Source organism: Daktulosphaira vitifoliae, unplaced genomic scaffold (genome assembly GCF_025091365.1).
Source record: "Daktulosphaira vitifoliae isolate Bord-2020 unplaced genomic scaffold, ASM2509136v1 Scaffold_3, whole genome shotgun sequence".
Classification (NCBI taxonomy): domain Eukaryota; kingdom Metazoa; phylum Arthropoda; class Insecta; order Hemiptera; family Phylloxeridae; genus Daktulosphaira; species Daktulosphaira vitifoliae.
This window is the reverse complement of record NW_026099574.1, coordinates 19,027,317-19,044,586: the sequence shown is the minus strand read 5'-3', so window position 1 is coordinate 19,044,586 and position 17,270 is coordinate 19,027,317. Positions and strand designations below refer to the sequence as shown.

Below are 17,270 nucleotides of genomic sequence, written 5' to 3'. Positions count from 1 at the left end.
TATTATAATATAATAAATTCATAAAAAAATATCTCAGATTTATAAATAATATAGTAACATAAACTTCCATTTAGTATTTCATTAAATGCAAGGTATCGATGGGAAGTAAAATTTATTGCAATATTATAACTAAATTTACTAGTCTAGTAGATTTATCTACAAATAATAGTTGGGTGATTTTAAAATAATTTCATGTTTACATTTTTTTTCATGATCAAATGTTAAGAATAATACAGATTTATAGCTAAGCTAATTTTAGAGCCATAAAAAATAAAATAGTAATATCTAATATCTATTTAATTATTTTATAAAAAATGAATGGTTTTCAAACTAATTTTAAAAGAGTTCATTATAGAATAATTAGTCAAAAGAGATTTTGTCTCTTTCAATTCATGATTATTTAAAAAATTACCAAACGTTATCGAACAGTTTATCAAAAAATATACAGTAGTTGTAACTTCAAAATTAAATTATTTAAAGACGTATAAAAATATATTTTTTTTAAGTGCGTTTATACAGTGTATGTTTTCACTAAAGCAGAACAATTTTTCATTTGATAGTTTACTTAATTATAATTTTTTGTTACGTTTTTTGAACGATCTTTGTATTTTTTAATCTGAAAGTTCTTCTGATATCCATTATTACGTTCACTTGTAGATGGAAATATTTCATGATGGGAGTGTAAAGATTTCAAATCGTCAGTATATGAGTGATTACGACGACTATGATTGCAATTCCAATTTTGTGTTTTTTGTTTCCATTCATTATAAAATTCTTCTGATTCATTGTCACTTAAATTAATGAATTCTTGATTTTCTTCTTTTACGCCAGAAAATACATTTTGTTGACGTTCAACAATGTGTCCCCTATTTCCAATATGGTGTTCAATTGCCAGCTTTTTAACACCAGTTTTTGAATCACAAACTGATTTTTTCATTTCTCTTACACCTCCTGGACCCGTACGTATTGATTTAGCTGCTTTGTAAACTTGTGGTTGTCCGTTAGATCCGTTTGAAGAGTAAGACATATATGTAGTACTTATAAATGATTGGCCTTGACCAGTATTCATCATTGTCATTGGATTATTCAAAACAGACATTATTGAACTAGAACTATCATAATTATCATCGTCAAAAATAGAGTTCATCATCTGCTTCATTTGCCTAGTGTATTTTCTAATTAGATTAGTATCATTGAACATGTTAGGATTTGAATTAGGAATCATTTTAATTATTGCCTTAATGAATTCAATGCTTCAAAATTAAGTAACAATTTGCAAAAATGATCCAACGATCTTTATTAGTTATTAAGATCAATGAAATTTTAGCTGAGTCGTGTAAAAATTAAGTATAAGTTTTATAAAACTTTAAAGTAAATGAAATTTAATAATTAATATTTCAACTAGTAGTTTACCATAGAAATTATATACAAATAAAAAATTATAAAGCATGTGAAAAATAATAGTGGTTTCATTGTTAATTGATTAAATTTTAATAGTAACTTTTTACAATCCTGAATTAATGTTCATTAAAGCTGAATTAGTAATTTAATTAATATGTCTAGGCTTATAGTACTGAGTAGATTAAAAATTAAAAATATAATTATAAATCAAGAAAAATTCACTACAATTTTGACATCCTTTAACATATTACTAAGGAAAATTTTCTTTATACAGAATTATCATTATTTTTTCACTAATTGGTTTGGGATAATATTCTACAATATAATCAAGGTATTATTTATAACTTGATTATTTATTTCTTGTGTTTATATTAAAAATATACGCAATCAAATATATAATCTAATGTTTTTGATGATTATTAAAAATAATAATTATCGTGAATTTCTTTTTGAATATATTTTTTCCTAATAAAAATTTGGTCTAAAATAATATGATCGTCATAAAAGTACCATTATTAAAAAACTAAAATTATCATAATTTAAGTTTCAACTTAAAAGATATAAATGATAATTATTAAACCTTAAATTAAATTGTTTTGAGGCATTTATATGACAATAATTTCTTAATAAACTTTCTTCTTTAAAATTATAAAGATAATTTTATCTATCCAGTTTTTATTATTTCTTAACACCAAAAAAAAATTTATTTGATAATCAAATTAGTAGTACGAATATAAAATATTAAAAACTCTAGTTTTATGTGTTGTTACATGTATTTAAGTATTACTACTTTCAGGATACCAGCATAAGAATACATTATTTTTCTTTATTCTCGTTATACATTTGAAGAAGACTTCACAAAAATTTGTACTAGCATTCTTTTATATAAATCTATAACACTGTAATGTCTATCTCGGTCAGTATCCGTCGGGTTGTCAGAGAAAATGTTTTTATTGCCAAATATAATCCGTTTCAATAATATTGTAACTAAAAAAATCTTTACGCGTAACAATTCTTAAATAACTTAAATACTTATAAAAATAAAACTAACATATTTAAAAACTAGTTATTGACATAGGACTACTAATGTGTGGGTGATAATTTGAATGAAATGTATTAAGAACGTGATAAATAAATGTTTTTTAATTTTTTCTCGTGATTACATACGATTAGAAAGTATATTCAATTTAAATTCGAATATGGAAAATTATTTGAAAACGCATGTTTAAAAGGAGAGTATACTTTCCAGCCGTATAATAATATAGCTCTCAAAATAAACAGTAAAATATTAAGTAGGCTTTCTTAATTTCAAATGATAGCATATTATTTGTAATGGACCACTTTGTTCTAACTTCTATAGATGAAATACATTTTTTTTTATAATAAAAATAAAATTATTTTTGAACAATTAAATTTGTTGTACAAATGACATTTATAACAATTTTACATGATGCGTTTTTTCTTATTAAAATTTATTTATAATAATTACCTAATATAGACTTGTTAAAAGCATACATAAAAAAATCACAAATTGTATCTACCAACACTAAAATTTTGTAATTTTCCGTAAATGGAGGAAATTTTCGCAAAAAATTAGTTTTTGAAATCGTCAAACTTGGTTTTCTTTTCCACTGACTCTTCTTGTTGACCCATGTCAGTCTTCTCTTCTGACAGCCATTTCTCGGTCTACTAATGGATGAGAGATCTTTGAGTCAGCTGTAGGCGCGTCTCCTCGAGTGTAATCAAAGACGACTTTGATCCTCCTGTTCAACCGTCTGTCATCTTACTCGAAAGGCAAGTCAACCGAACTAGATAATAGCCTGCATAAGGCGATCATAAAACTAGGTGTTATTAGATCAATATCTGTGTCTGGACCGATTCTCCATTCACTCCGAGCACCGCGTCCTTGGAGACTGAGCCTTATTAGCAGTGCTGGAGCAAGCGGGGCACCTGCCTAGGGCCCCGCGGTTGGCTTAGTTTAATTTGTCTTTAGCCTATCTACTTTTTTGTCAGTTGAGCACAAAAAAAAAAAAAGGTCTTTAAAATATTTCAAACCAGAAATAGAGATAACTACTGAGGCCCCCTCACGGCTAACTTGCCCCGGGCCCCGCAAAACTTTGCGCCGGCACTGCTCATTGGAGATGCATGCCGTTAATGCACTCGAACGTGATATAATAGTGGTCGCTCAAATTTTATTTATGTTTAAGAATGGACCATCCGGTACAATATATTCTAGTAATAATGATGATGTCCATTACAAAACTCGAAGTATTTCCTTCGAATGTTGGGGTTGTTGGTAGTCCAAAGCCCTAAGGTCCACATAAAATCCAATAGTTCGTCGCCACGCCCGTCCATCGAGATAACAGTGGCTTATGCTGATAGTAAAAAACGCTACAAGAATAGGAAATTTTTTCCATGAACTTACCTAACTTCGGGTGGTAATGGTCAAAAAAAGATTCTTAGTAAATGTAATGAACAAGCTGCATATTGCGCATGGTTAAGTTCTAAGCACTAATTGAAAAAAAATAATTTTGTTAATAGAAGTAACGTGAGTGAAAGGCAAAAAGAAAAAACTCTTTAAAATAAATTTGTATGCTCTAGGCGCAGTGCCTAATAGATAATTTATCCTCAAGTTTATATCGCTATCACTAATTTTTGAGATATCAAGTTATGTGGAATGAAATAAAAAAAAAACAAACCCATATCAGCCAATTCTTTGTGAACTAAAAATGGTTTCAGAAAATTTTTTTATCATTTCTTTATTTTTGAAAAATGCTATGATGATATTAAGGTTATTTAATTGTTTTTACTAAAATAATTGATAATGTATAAAATCGTGCAATTGTTTCTGATCACACAACATTGAAAATAATTTTACAGTAAACAAATCATTTTTTTTTAAAAATAACTTGAAATAAATTTAACTCTATACAACCAAATTAAGATAAAAGATCTATATTATTTCATATAATTAAATAGCTCTTAAATAAGGATATACCCATGTAAAAAAATAGAATACTAGAGCAATTCCTGATTAAAAGTTAATAAACTAAAAAAACAAGAAAACTGACGACTAATTTGTTTTCTTACTAGTTAGATACAAAAATATGATATTATATTACGTACTATGTTATAATTGATGAAAAATAAGTTGCAAAATATATTACAAATAATACATAAATAAACTTAAATATATGCATTTTTTGAAGTATTTTGAATAATGTGTGTTTAATTTAAAACACATTATTCATAAATAATCTTTACAATAAGATACAAGATTGCATCAATTGTTATATATGAATTATTTTAAATATATTAAATTCTTAAATATTAAAACAAATAACTAAAATAAAATCAACTTAAGATATAAGTCAAATTTAGTTATATTGTACACTCATTAATATTGTATATGCATACAAATTTTTGAAAAATATAAAACAGTATATAAGAAAACATATTTTTCAACCAAATTAATCTTGTTTTTATTTGTTAACAATAAAAATAAGTATAAGTTACTTGATATATCAAAGTAGATTATGAGTGAAGTAAACACATATAAAATGAATGAACAAAAGAAGAATTTTAGAATTTTTAACTAAAAATACTGATTAAAAGTTATTTTCATATCATAGCCACAATTTTGAGAATGTAGATGGACTTAGCTTCCTCAAAATCTACCATAGCCACCTCAAAGATTATAATAATTACTTTTATTTTTAGGTAAATATATATTTAAGGTAAGGATAATATAAATTAGAACTCCTGCATACTTTACTCAAATAGCGCCCGTTTCATATTAAATAAGAAATCTTATTAAAAAATTGAGCCTCAATTACTTATTCATATATTTTAATTAAAAATATTAAATTTAAAAAAATTAGTTAAGTCTTTTTTGTTAATATACTCTGTAAATCAAACTTAAAAGAAATTTTACATACACAAGGTTATTAAAATATTATTCAATTAAATTGACAAAATGTGATAAAATAAAAAAGTTTTAGAAGATTTTTAACTAAATACATTATCACAGAATTAAAGTCACATTTATTGTCATTATTCAATTAACTCTGGCTAGTTCAGAATTTTGCAATGCGCAGACATCCAATATACAAAACACTCGACGACATAGAGGACAAGTACATTTTGAGGATAGCCACAGAGTTTCATTATTTTGTGGTTGTCGTGATTCATACCTATAAATATTCAATACAATATTATTTTGACTCAAAAAAAATTTTAATGAACAAAAATGAGTAAATTTACCATTTAGCCATGCAATCCACACACCACATTGGCCTACATTGACAAGAAGAACACTTGGGCAAATCAGTATCATCATTATCTTCACAGCATTTAGTAAGCTTTATGTCTGGAGGATTTACTAAACAACCAGCACAAATTGAGTCTTCAATCTATAAAATAATAACCTTAAAATAATATTCACACATTTTTTACATTAAGTAAAGTAAATAATATCATTTGTTTTTAACATAGTGACTATTAGCATACAGGTTATTGTCATTTAAAACATTTTAATGGTGCATGACTAATAGCTTAATTTATAATTAGTTATTCAGTGTTACATATCACTTTCAATCAAGTGTCAAATTATAAAAATTAGTTGGGTTAACTTATTTAAATGTTATACTTCTGTAAAAAATTAAAAAAACTATTAAGTTTATTTAATAAAGTATTAATGGTTTTTTAATGGAGTTCATTTTTTACATGTTTATTATAAGTATCAACAAAATTAAAGATTTTGAAAAGATGTGAATATTTAAATAAATAAAAATATGAGACCATTAATAATACTATTTATTTTCTAAATATACCAATTAGATGTTCCAAGTACCAGTCTTATAATTAGAACTCGAGATTTATTGGTATATAAACATTTTTTGATCATACTTTTATTACTAGAAAAATTTCTAATAATCATTATTGTACTTATAATACAAATATAAAGTTCTTTATAATATAAATAACTGTAAATTTCTATGTAAATGCCAATCATATTCTTTGTTTAATTTGGGATTATACATATTACTAATATTATTTTTAAATAAATTTTTTAAAACAACCACAATATTAAGTATTCCTTTAAAAATAATTCTGATTCTGTGTTCACTAAGTATTAAAATTTACAATAAAATTAATTATACTTGTGTATGAAATTAAAGAATTACAAAAAAATTATATAGATTCAGGTCAAATTATTAAAGTATAATATTTTATAAATAAAACATTATTGATTCAGACTCTTAAATACACAGAGTAAATGATATTGAAAAGCACCAACAGGATTGTAAAGGTTCTGTATTTAAAGTAATTTGTTTGAACTTAATTAGACAAAAATAAACAAATAAAAATTAATATATTACAATTTTTATAAAAATATTTAATATTAAATTAAATATTTTAATAAAAAGCACATAATATTTTTTAAATTTATACTTGAAATTGATGTATTTTTATACATGTTAAGTATTCAAATACAAATATTTAAGTATAAATATTGAAACCCCTTTTGAGTATTCTAAACAGTATTAAAATATTTATTGAAAAATATATTTAAAATACTCCTTTAATACATCTTTTGGTATTTTAATTCTAAAATAGAAAATGCTTTTCATAAACATATTGCAACATGTTTACAAATTATATTTATCATATTACACCCTACCAAAATTGAGTGATTGAATGTCAGGTTTGGATTCAATTTATGAAGAACATTCAGGAGGTTCTGGACACACCACCCATTAATCATAAATAGTCACGGAGATTTTAGAAGAATGAAGCTTCTCATAGCTTCTTAATTAGTTCTGAAAATTATCTGGACTACTCATAATAAATCCCTAAATATAACACATGCTGAAAAAATTTTTAACATAATATTTTCTTTACATAATCGAGATAAATACAGATGATAATACTAAAAAAAAAACACCTTAATATCTTGTGTTCGCAACAGTAATATTGAGTATTATTTACATGTATGTGTATTTTTTAATTGCATAAGTATAAAAATTGTATATGTTTAAAAAAAAAAATAATAATTAAGCTAAAAAAAAAAAGTTTAAATGACTGATACTTTTATTTAAAAATTAATTCCAACTTATATGCAATACCAAATGTGTTTTAGTAGATTAATGTATTATATAAAACTCATAATTTGACTAAAATAATATATAAGTTATAAGGTAATAATAGTTTAAAAAAATAAAAATATTCAACTAAAAAATGTATAGATTATTCTCATACATCATTATTTATTATTTTTTATAATAATAGTAATAACTTTTAGTTATATGATTCATTTAGTTAAAAAATTAAGCAAAATCTAAACATTTGTAAAAAATTTTATCTAATAAGAATAGAGAAATTAGTAATACTTTAATTTAGTAAATTATTTAATTTTTGAGGGCATAACAAGAAGTTTACTAAAAATAAATACTTAAAATCATATTGCCAGTCAAATCGTATGAAAAAATAAAATCTCATTTAGAATTAATTAGTAATATGAATAAAAGTATACTTTTATTATATTTTATTTTACATCTATTTATTAATACTTTTACAATAACAACAAACGCAATCATTTAGTTATAATTGATAAATTTTTTATTAAAATTTTTTAAATAATACTCACATCTGTAGCACTATAATTTGAGTAAACTGGATTTTGTCTAACTTCGTCACGAAATACTTCAATGAAACGTTCAGTCCTAGAACGTTGCAATTTAATGTTATCAGCTATCTGTATAGGTTGGCCAATTTTCTCTTCCAAAGTTTTAAAATCTTCAGATTTAATTCTGATTTTAAATGTTCATGAGATCACAATAATTAAATATGATTATTTCTAAAGGAATGACAACCTACCTAATAAAAAAAGATTTGACACGAGCTCGAATAGGTATAACTTGGATATTGATAAATTGTACAGATCCAAGATTTCCATCAGGTGATGTATTATGATTATCAGAACTATATACTACAAATGAACTTTCCATTTTTTTAGCTATATTTACAGAATATAAGTTTATAGAAAGCACCCAATTATCAGTAACAATTATTCGAGTAAGTGTACCACATGATAGAGTTAATTTCTGCAAACTAATTTAAATATAATTAAAAAATGTAATTTCTCTTATTATAACTAAGTTTATAATACCATTGATACTCCATTGATATCTCTCGTGCTACTAACATCCAATCACCTGGATCATATCTTATTAGTATCTTTACTAAGGGATGATTTGCCCAATTATTAGACATCCATTTATATAGTACTGAACAACTTAACACTACAGGTATTAAAGCCAAACAAAATAATTCATAAAAATATTGATATACAATTTCTTCTTCACTATCATTTGCTAATAATGTACCAAGAAGATAAACTGGAAACAAATAGTATAATATTAAATTAGATTAAGTGATTCAAATAATATATATTGAATTAGATTATTAATCAAATGTAATACAAACCTAATGGAATACTTGAATGAATAATAATAGTTAGTGATGTCCGTTTAATGTGATGTACTATAAAATTGTCATACTCTTTTCCAACAAAATTTTCAAATAGATTTTCTACTGTGAGGCCATTAGACACAAACTCAGTGGTTTTAAATACAAAACAAATAGATACAATAATGTAAAACAATGTATAAATCAGTATTGACGTTGAATTAAACATAGTTGGTATATAAATAGAAGAAAATAACTACATGATAATTTGAACAATATTTATTAACAAGCGGCATCTAAGATTGCTTTAAATACTAACAGAGAAGAAATTTAATATATATAAATAGAAAATAGCTGAGACATTTCACTCCTTTTCTACTTATCATAGTAATGAAAACTATATAAGTTTGATAACACTGATATCATGTAAATTATTACGTGTTATACTTATATCGTGTTATATGATTCTTTAAATGATAAAGAACATATGGACTATAATTTGACTGGTTAAATAGAAAGACAAACTAAAGGTATAAATTGTTTAAAATATTTACAGACAAATTTGACTTCAATTAAATTATATATTATGTGTAATAAAAAATTATTTAAGTTCATTTAAATTAATCTTGTGTATAATGTACAGTTGTGTGAGTTGAGTTGCAGGGACTCCTTGTATAATGTACATAAATATTATTTACAACCAAAAGTCATTTTTTTAGTTTGTCTTCAAAGTATACATCTAATTTTCTTTATGAATAGTCCTGTAACATACTATATTTGTGGATATTTGTAAACAAATTTATAGAACCATAGATTATATAAATTATAGAAGGGAGTTTTGATTCTCATGACCCTTCTGGATTTGTCATTAATTTTAAGCTGTTAATAACTCTTGTAAATGTAGACCGATTAGTTTTAAAAGTTAACTGATTGATTAGCAATATTAAATAAAGGTGGTATCCTTTTATTAACTTCCCAAAATTGAAAACATCAACAATTAACTTTGTATCCTTTTCAGATTAATAAATAAGAATTACATCTATTACTTTTTACAATCAGTAGTATAAAATTTTTATTTTATACTTGTTATATCTGTTAAATGTGCACATATTTATATGTAATAATAAATATTAATTTTTTTGGATACATATTTGGTGAAATATTATTTTATTCTAATAATAACATACTACTACTTATATAAAACCTAAGATTTTTACTACTATATAAAATAAATAAAACGAATAAAAATTAGCATTTAATTAAAATTTAAGCTATTTTGGCATATTTTTATCACAACATAAAAATATTACTATAATATATAATAGTTTTTTCATGACAATTTGAAGATATTTGGTAAAATATACATAAGAATTTGTCACTTGTACACGTGTTTCAACTGAAAATGCACTTTTTGCATACTAAAAAACTTAATAATTTTTATATAATTAAAAAATTCACTAACGTAAGACAAACCGTTCTTTTAAGCGTCAAAAGATAGATAAGATCCACATATTTTGATTAGCAAAAGTTAATTTATTAATAAAATTTACGAAGATAAAAGCAAATTCATGAAATGTTGACTCTTTTTCGATAAATAGCAATTATATAAGTTTGAAATCACACACACAAAATATATTTATAAAATTTTCTGTTTAAAGGGTTTCAACTTTTATTTGATAGATAATTTTAAAAAAAGTTTAGCTTTATTTTTTGAACTCAAATATATCTATAAAGCTTTAAACTTGATGGATTTCTCTGAATTTTGCAAAAAAAAATGTCTAAAACGTCATAAAAACAAATTTCTAATTATTTGAAGAATAAATGTTTTTTTCTTTCTATTTTTAATTTTTTTAAGAATTTTCAATTTTACAGTTTTTACAAATTAGTAAAATTTTCAAAAACTTGATGTCACAAAAAAATTCTAAAAGTATATTTGAAACAGTGCAAAAATAATGACTTTTTTTATTAATGTTACCATGGCTATGCAAATAATGATAAGAAATGTTGAAAATTGAAAAATAATATTTAAAAACCATAATAGGTTTTATTTAAAATAACTAAAAGGTTTCAATAGTAACTATAATATTTTATCACGGATGTGAAACTTATAAAGTATTTTCGTTTTATTTTTTAACGATTCGTTAAAAATATCTTTAAAAATATCATCTCAACTAAATATAATTAACATTAAATAATTGTATGTAATTAATTTCGATGAATTACACGTTTACTTTTATTTTTTTGGCTACTGGTTAATTTTAATTGAAGATAATTTCTTGTAAAAATAAATCATACAACTAAATGTGTATGTTAGGAAAGGCGTGGAGAGCTTAATAAACAACCAAAAAGGCGGCCTTCTACAGTTGCCGACAACGCACAGTCGACAACGATAGGTCGGTGGTTGTGCGGTGGAGTCAGTGGCCGAAGACGACGGTCCTGAGGATTGCGACTGCCGCGTTTATTGTCAGTACGACGCACGTGGTGTGCGTTGGAACAGACTGTTAACTTCGGAGCGTCGTCGCCGTCACCGTCTCGTTCGTCAGAAACCGCCAAAAAGTGCGAAATACTAAAAAGATATTTATAATACTGAATTTTTTTTCGCTGACGTTCTTTTTTTACGTTTATCCATTTTAAAGTGTTAAAAACTATTGCTTTAGTGCTCCATAAACAATAAACCCGTTTTACTACCCGTTTTACTGGATTAAAGAAACATCAACGAATAGGACTTATCAATTAAATTTCAACTTCTAAAGTGCGTATGTCCGATGAGGTAAGAATAATATTTAATTAAAATTCCTATTGTGCTGGAAATGATTAAACATGATATTATAACACTTGACGTAGTTCTTTTAAAACACCCACTTGGCGCCACTTTTATACAAATTTTTATTGATTACTTTAAATTATTATTTTACATCATAAAGTTGGTAGAGACACGATCTTAATGCATTTGGAACGGCGCGAAAAATAAAATGATTTTATTTACCCGTTGCAAAAATATAATAACTGTCATTTACAGCTGATAAAATTTCGGTAATGGTGGTCGTTGTCGGCTACCAATAAATACTGATTCTTATATCAGTACATTGCCATTTAACATTAGTAGTGCAATGTATTTTATCAATACTTTGACTTTGACTTAAACACACTGTTTTGGAGTTATTTTAAAAAAAATAACATAATTAATATTTGATAATCGTCGTCAAATTGTGTTAATTCAAAATTATTTCAATGTTGATCACTCAGCTAAAAACACTAAAAACATCAAAATACTAGTGAGTTGAATTTTTTTTTTATTTATTATTTATTCAAGTAACTTTACAAAAATGTTTATGTACCTTATAGACATTTTAAACAAAATCACAATGAGTAAAAAATATCTCAATAAATTATTATGTAAAACTATTGGTTTCCTAATTATTCTAATAAAATGTATTTTTTAAACACTCAAAAAAAATAACATAATTATATGTTAGATATTAATTAAATTTTAATTTATCTTGCATCATTCACTTAAATTTTTAAAGTCCGGTCGCCCTTAAGACCACAGTCGATCAAAATAATGATCGTAACTCTAAACGCTATTCAGATACTATCATTAAACGTGTTTGAGTTATTTGACGGAATTAATTGAAAATTTTCAAATTATTTCCCTGGCATCAAAAACTATTATTTATGTAAACAATTATTTGGTGTAAAATAGTATTATTATTATCATCACCGTATGACTTGCTGTGTATTTATTTTAATAAATACACAAAGAGTTTAATAAATAATTAGTTGATTACTATTTATAGATTATTGAAAATTACATTCTTAGTACTTCAGTACATACACATATCCAAGATATCATATCGCAGGTGGGCGGGTTCCAACATAAATTTATCTATTAACTAATAATAATTAACATACCTTTATCATTTTTTCTTCCATTAAACTTGTATTAGAAAAAAGATGGTTATGCGAAAATTAATACCATCAACCAGCACTTACATTTATATGAATGATTAATACCAGTTCACTAAATTTACTAATATTAATATTGGTTTTTGTGAAAGATTTTTAAGTACTGTATTATTTAATTTTGACATTTATGTTTTTTTTAATTTCATATTATTATTTTATCAACATTTGCGTAGTATTCTTAATAAATTATACTATACTTTAAATTCACAATTTAAACTACTTAAGTAGATATTAGTATAATATTAGTTTTTTATAAGACATAGTAACACATTTCTTTAATTATTATAAATGTTTAAGCATTACAGCAGTCAATACTGGTACATCTTGTTTTTGCACATTTTAATCCCGTTTCGGTTTGTCAAATGATTGTGAAAGTTATCAGCACATTTTTTTTTTAGCATATGAAAAATTAGGTTTCTAGTATGCCTATAATTGTTATATAAGTAATTTTATAAGAACATACTATGTGTGATATTAATTGGCTTGGAGCGACTAGAGTACTTTTGGAAATTACATAAGTTAAAAAAATAAGGAAATTTTTTTTCAAAATAATATGGTTATTACAAATTTCAAGTATATCTTATTATAAATATATTTATTTATATGAGTAACACTTAGCGCCCTAATATGGTCAAATAATACTATCTTATACAAAATTTTAATTATTTTTCACTTGATAATATATCGCTATTTTTATATAATATTGTCAATTTTATAAATACATGGTGTTAATTATACATGTCTTTTTTATGGTTTATTTTGGGATATTTTTAAGTAACATTAACACATTTCCAAATATGGCAAATAAGCCATTATTCATAACTACTATAATGACTTCCTAAATCGTATGGCGCCTTCTGTAATAATAAATTATTCTTTTTATTCACAGTGGGGTGATTTGTTTTTAATAATATTAATTTAGAATTCATAAATTAAACTAATGAATATATTCTTGCATACGAATAAATGTCTTCATATTTAGTCTATTAATGCATTTAAAACTAGTTTATATAATGTGCCTTAATGTAGATTTTTTCAATGCATTGATTTATTTTAACTTTATATTTTTTAAAAGGTATCATGAACATTGAATGACAGTGTTTAAGAGTGATGACAGGCTGATGCCAGATAATGAAGTCAATTTTTTCATAGTAAACATTTTATTTTGGGTTTTGACCTACTATTAACATTTAACTTAAAGTATTTAAAAAATAAACTATAATTTAAAATATAAACTGACCAACTTCAAGTTGTTAAAAAATATTATTGAAATATTTATTTTGAATAATATTTGTCAGAAATACTTTTTTTTAATAAATTAAGTAGTATGTTTCTACTTAATCAATTAAGTAATTATTACATTTTATTTATATTAAAGTGAATGAAAAATTAATTATAAAAAAGAAAATTATATTTAAAAAAGGAAAAAATATTGAAACAATTTATGATCCAATTAATATTTCGTTAAAACTTTTTAAATTATTTTTCTCTATAAGAAAAAAAATATAAGTTATTAATTTTTAAAAATTACAAAATGACCATTTTTGCGCTTTTCTTACAAAATCTTTTATGGAACGATACATTTATTAAAACAAGAGCTTATTAATTTTCTAGCATATAAATACATAGGGCGAACAAAATGTAATAGTAAAAAATACGCTTTTAACGTAGTCTGAGAACGCAAAAGTTGATTAAACAAAATTAACAACGAAATTATATTTAGATCAAAAGTTATAAGACTTATCAGTTAGATCTGTTTCAGTCAGTATATCTTGTGTTAACTAAAATAAAATATGCATTTGATGTCATTTACAATATATTTGTATTATTTAAATCGCTTACATTAAGATTCTTTTACTAAAAGTTTTATTTGTAACTAAATAATTCATTTATCTATAATTCATCTATCTTTTCTTTTCTTTTTAATATTTTTTATAATTTATTTAACATATTGTATCATATCTATACTAAAAAGAGATTTAAAATTTAATACTTTACTCAGTAATAATTCGGGGCTTTATTTATTTAGAAAATTTGTTTGTACCACTTTAAGGAACATTTTTTGTTTAAAGGGGAGTGATCCGCCCACTTCACCATAACTCGATTCCTAATTAATATACATTATTTAGTGTTAAGGAAAATGAACACGAATATCTTTATTATTATTTTACGTATAAAATAAACTATATGAATGCATTAAGGTCTGAAACCTTCACACGAGTATAAAGAATAAATATTGAGACATTCATAAATAATATTTTCATGTTTTAATTATAAACAGACTTATTTTCTTTACCCTCTAAGAATTAAATAATTTTACTGTCTATTATCAATGTTACGTATTACAAATAAAATATAATTAATTACTTTTATCCGTGAAAGATACAAATTCGCTACGTTTTTTTCATTTTCGTATTGCATAATTAATATACAAAATATTGAAATAGCAATTATAGACATGGTAACATCATGAGATATGAAATATAAAAAAATATATATTTAATTTATAAGGAGAGTTAACCTGCCAACATATTATAGAAACTTAATATTAATATAAATAAATTAGAAATAAATCTATAAATGTTTGTAATCCTTAAACATCACGTTTTTAACAAAAAATACGTTAAATAAGACAGCATTCATGTTTCAAGTGAATAGATACTCTCACTACTCGTTTGGCTATTAATCTGAATATCTTAGGAATAATTATTTAAATTAAATTTCAGCATGTCTAAAAATTATATAACACCTTTCTTACTAGAATCTATGCACTTCATATGGAATAAAATTCAAAATGAAACTAATGTCTAATTAATTAAAATCTTAATTCAACACCAACATATTATGTATTACTTCATTAACAATCAGGTGTTACATTTTTGTTTCTGGGCAGCAATTTTATGAAAATCAATCAGACCTACGTTACTGGCTTTGTCATTTAATAGATTTTAACTCATTGCTCAAGGCGCTCTTATTTTCTCTCGTTGTGGTTTCGGCTACCGTATTTATTTGTTATTTCAAGACAAATCGTTATATCTCACCCACCAAAGACCAATTACTCCTGAAATATATTAACACGAGTAGCTTCTGCTTTTGCATGTTCTATAATTATATTATAATATAAATATTCTATAAAATGTCCTTGTCGTGTGTGGCGGTATTAAATGTCATTTTAATAATCTGTCTGAAATCAAAACTGACAACGAGAAATGTACCTTTTTTTTTCCAACGAATGATGTTGTATTTCAAGTCAATAACTTTGGTTGACTCTTATTCATTTGTCCGGTTTGGATAGAGTACGGTTAGTATTCTTTTAATGCTTGCGCAGATTATGGAATGCGGTTTCAAGTAAATAAAATGAGCTGAAAAATAAATCGATATATCATACCAACATGGCATATGAGGAATCTTAAGAGTTTAAGTACCAACGATTACAACTGTGGACCATTGTGACTAGTAATTTTATACACGTGTGATGTTAACAAATTATAAGGATTCAATTACAACGAAGCTGAAATGCCCTAAGTAATAATACATATCATGCACGTAATATGTATTATAAAGTAAGTGATTAAGTTCGTAGATAGCTGTTCAAATTTAAAAGAAAATTATGTATATTTCTTAAAAGTGAAGTGTAATAAGACTACACGAAGTATTTGTTTTGTGAATGCTCAACTTATGTCAGTTACCAGTGTTCATTTAAATTAAACCAGATAAATAAGTGTAAATTAAATTTCGAATATGAACACTGTCCTTTTTTCACGTTGAGAACCCAAATAAAAAGTAATTTTTATTAAATAAATAGAAGAACTTGGGACGTGATAAGATAAATCACATTTTATATTTAATAACGTTTTAAAAAACAATCTAAAGAGAGTTTAACGCAATATATTTGATACCGTGTAATGAATTATTGAAAAGCTTCTTATAAAAAACTGGACAAATTTTTGGCAATAAAGTAATGAAATAAATGTAAATTAAGGCATTTATAACAACCATTATCGTTAGATTTATTATAAGGTTTCCGGTTGAACTCTTCACTTAATAATCAAATAAAATACGGTTAAAATTATAAACCTATTCAAGTTTGACAATGGTCATAAGAAAATAGTACTGGGACTGTCTTATATTTAAAATTAAATATTTATAATAACTAATAATCGTGGGTTAATGTGACAGTATATATTATTCAGTATAACCCATAACTTAAGTATAGGTTTATTATACCTATTAGATTAATGTAATCTGTTATTTTTTATTCCAAAAAACTTTTTGTCAATGCCTACGCGAACGTGAGTAGTTTTTTTCTTCATTTCTCTATATATTTAAAAGGAATCGATATAGTGCGTATTAAACGACTTTCCAAAAAGTCAACAGGTTAGTGATAAATGCGATTCTAAGAAATGTCTGTTGTCATCATTAAAAACGAACAA

The 17,270-nt window shown here is 24.4% G+C and overlaps 3 protein-coding genes across 5 annotated transcripts in view; 1 reads left to right on the top strand and 2 right to left on the bottom strand.

Moving 5' to 3' along the window:
- Window positions 1–352: 352 nt before the first annotated feature.
- LOC126901448 (myeloid leukemia factor-like) lies at window positions 353–1,397 on the bottom strand. The gene has a single exon (XM_050677886.1). It carries the CDS (start codon window positions 1,223–1,225, stop codon window positions 566–568), a length of 660 nt encoding a protein of 219 aa, XP_050533843.1. The 5' UTR covers window positions 1,226–1,397; the 3' UTR covers window positions 353–565.
- A 3,824-nt stretch (window positions 1,398–5,221) lies between these two features.
- LOC126901429 (E3 ubiquitin-protein ligase TM129) lies at window positions 5,222–9,254 on the bottom strand. Its single transcript, XM_050677863.1, has 6 exons — window positions 8,890–9,254; window positions 8,573–8,801; window positions 8,281–8,514; window positions 8,051–8,213; window positions 5,665–5,813; window positions 5,222–5,594 (listed from the first exon to the last, which is right to left on the bottom strand). The coding sequence occupies exons 1-6, from the start codon at window positions 9,098–9,100 to the stop codon at window positions 5,459–5,461; spliced, it is 1,122 nt and encodes a 373-aa protein (XP_050533820.1). The 5' UTR covers window positions 9,101–9,254; the 3' UTR covers window positions 5,222–5,458.
- Window positions 9,255–11,141: 1,887 nt separating this feature from the next.
- The window catches only part of LOC126901428 (growth hormone secretagogue receptor type 1-like), an 80,454-nt gene continuing 74,325 nt past the window's right edge, over window positions 11,142–17,270 (top strand). The window contains exon 1 of one of the 3 annotated variants that reach the window (XM_050677862.1): window positions 11,142–11,641. The gene's annotated coding sequence lies outside the window, so the exon portion shown is untranslated. Of the gene's footprint in view, window positions 11,642–12,015; window positions 12,147–17,270 lie in introns of those variants that run through there. The other 2 variants (XM_050677858.1, XM_050677859.1) reach the window with 2 other exon arrangements.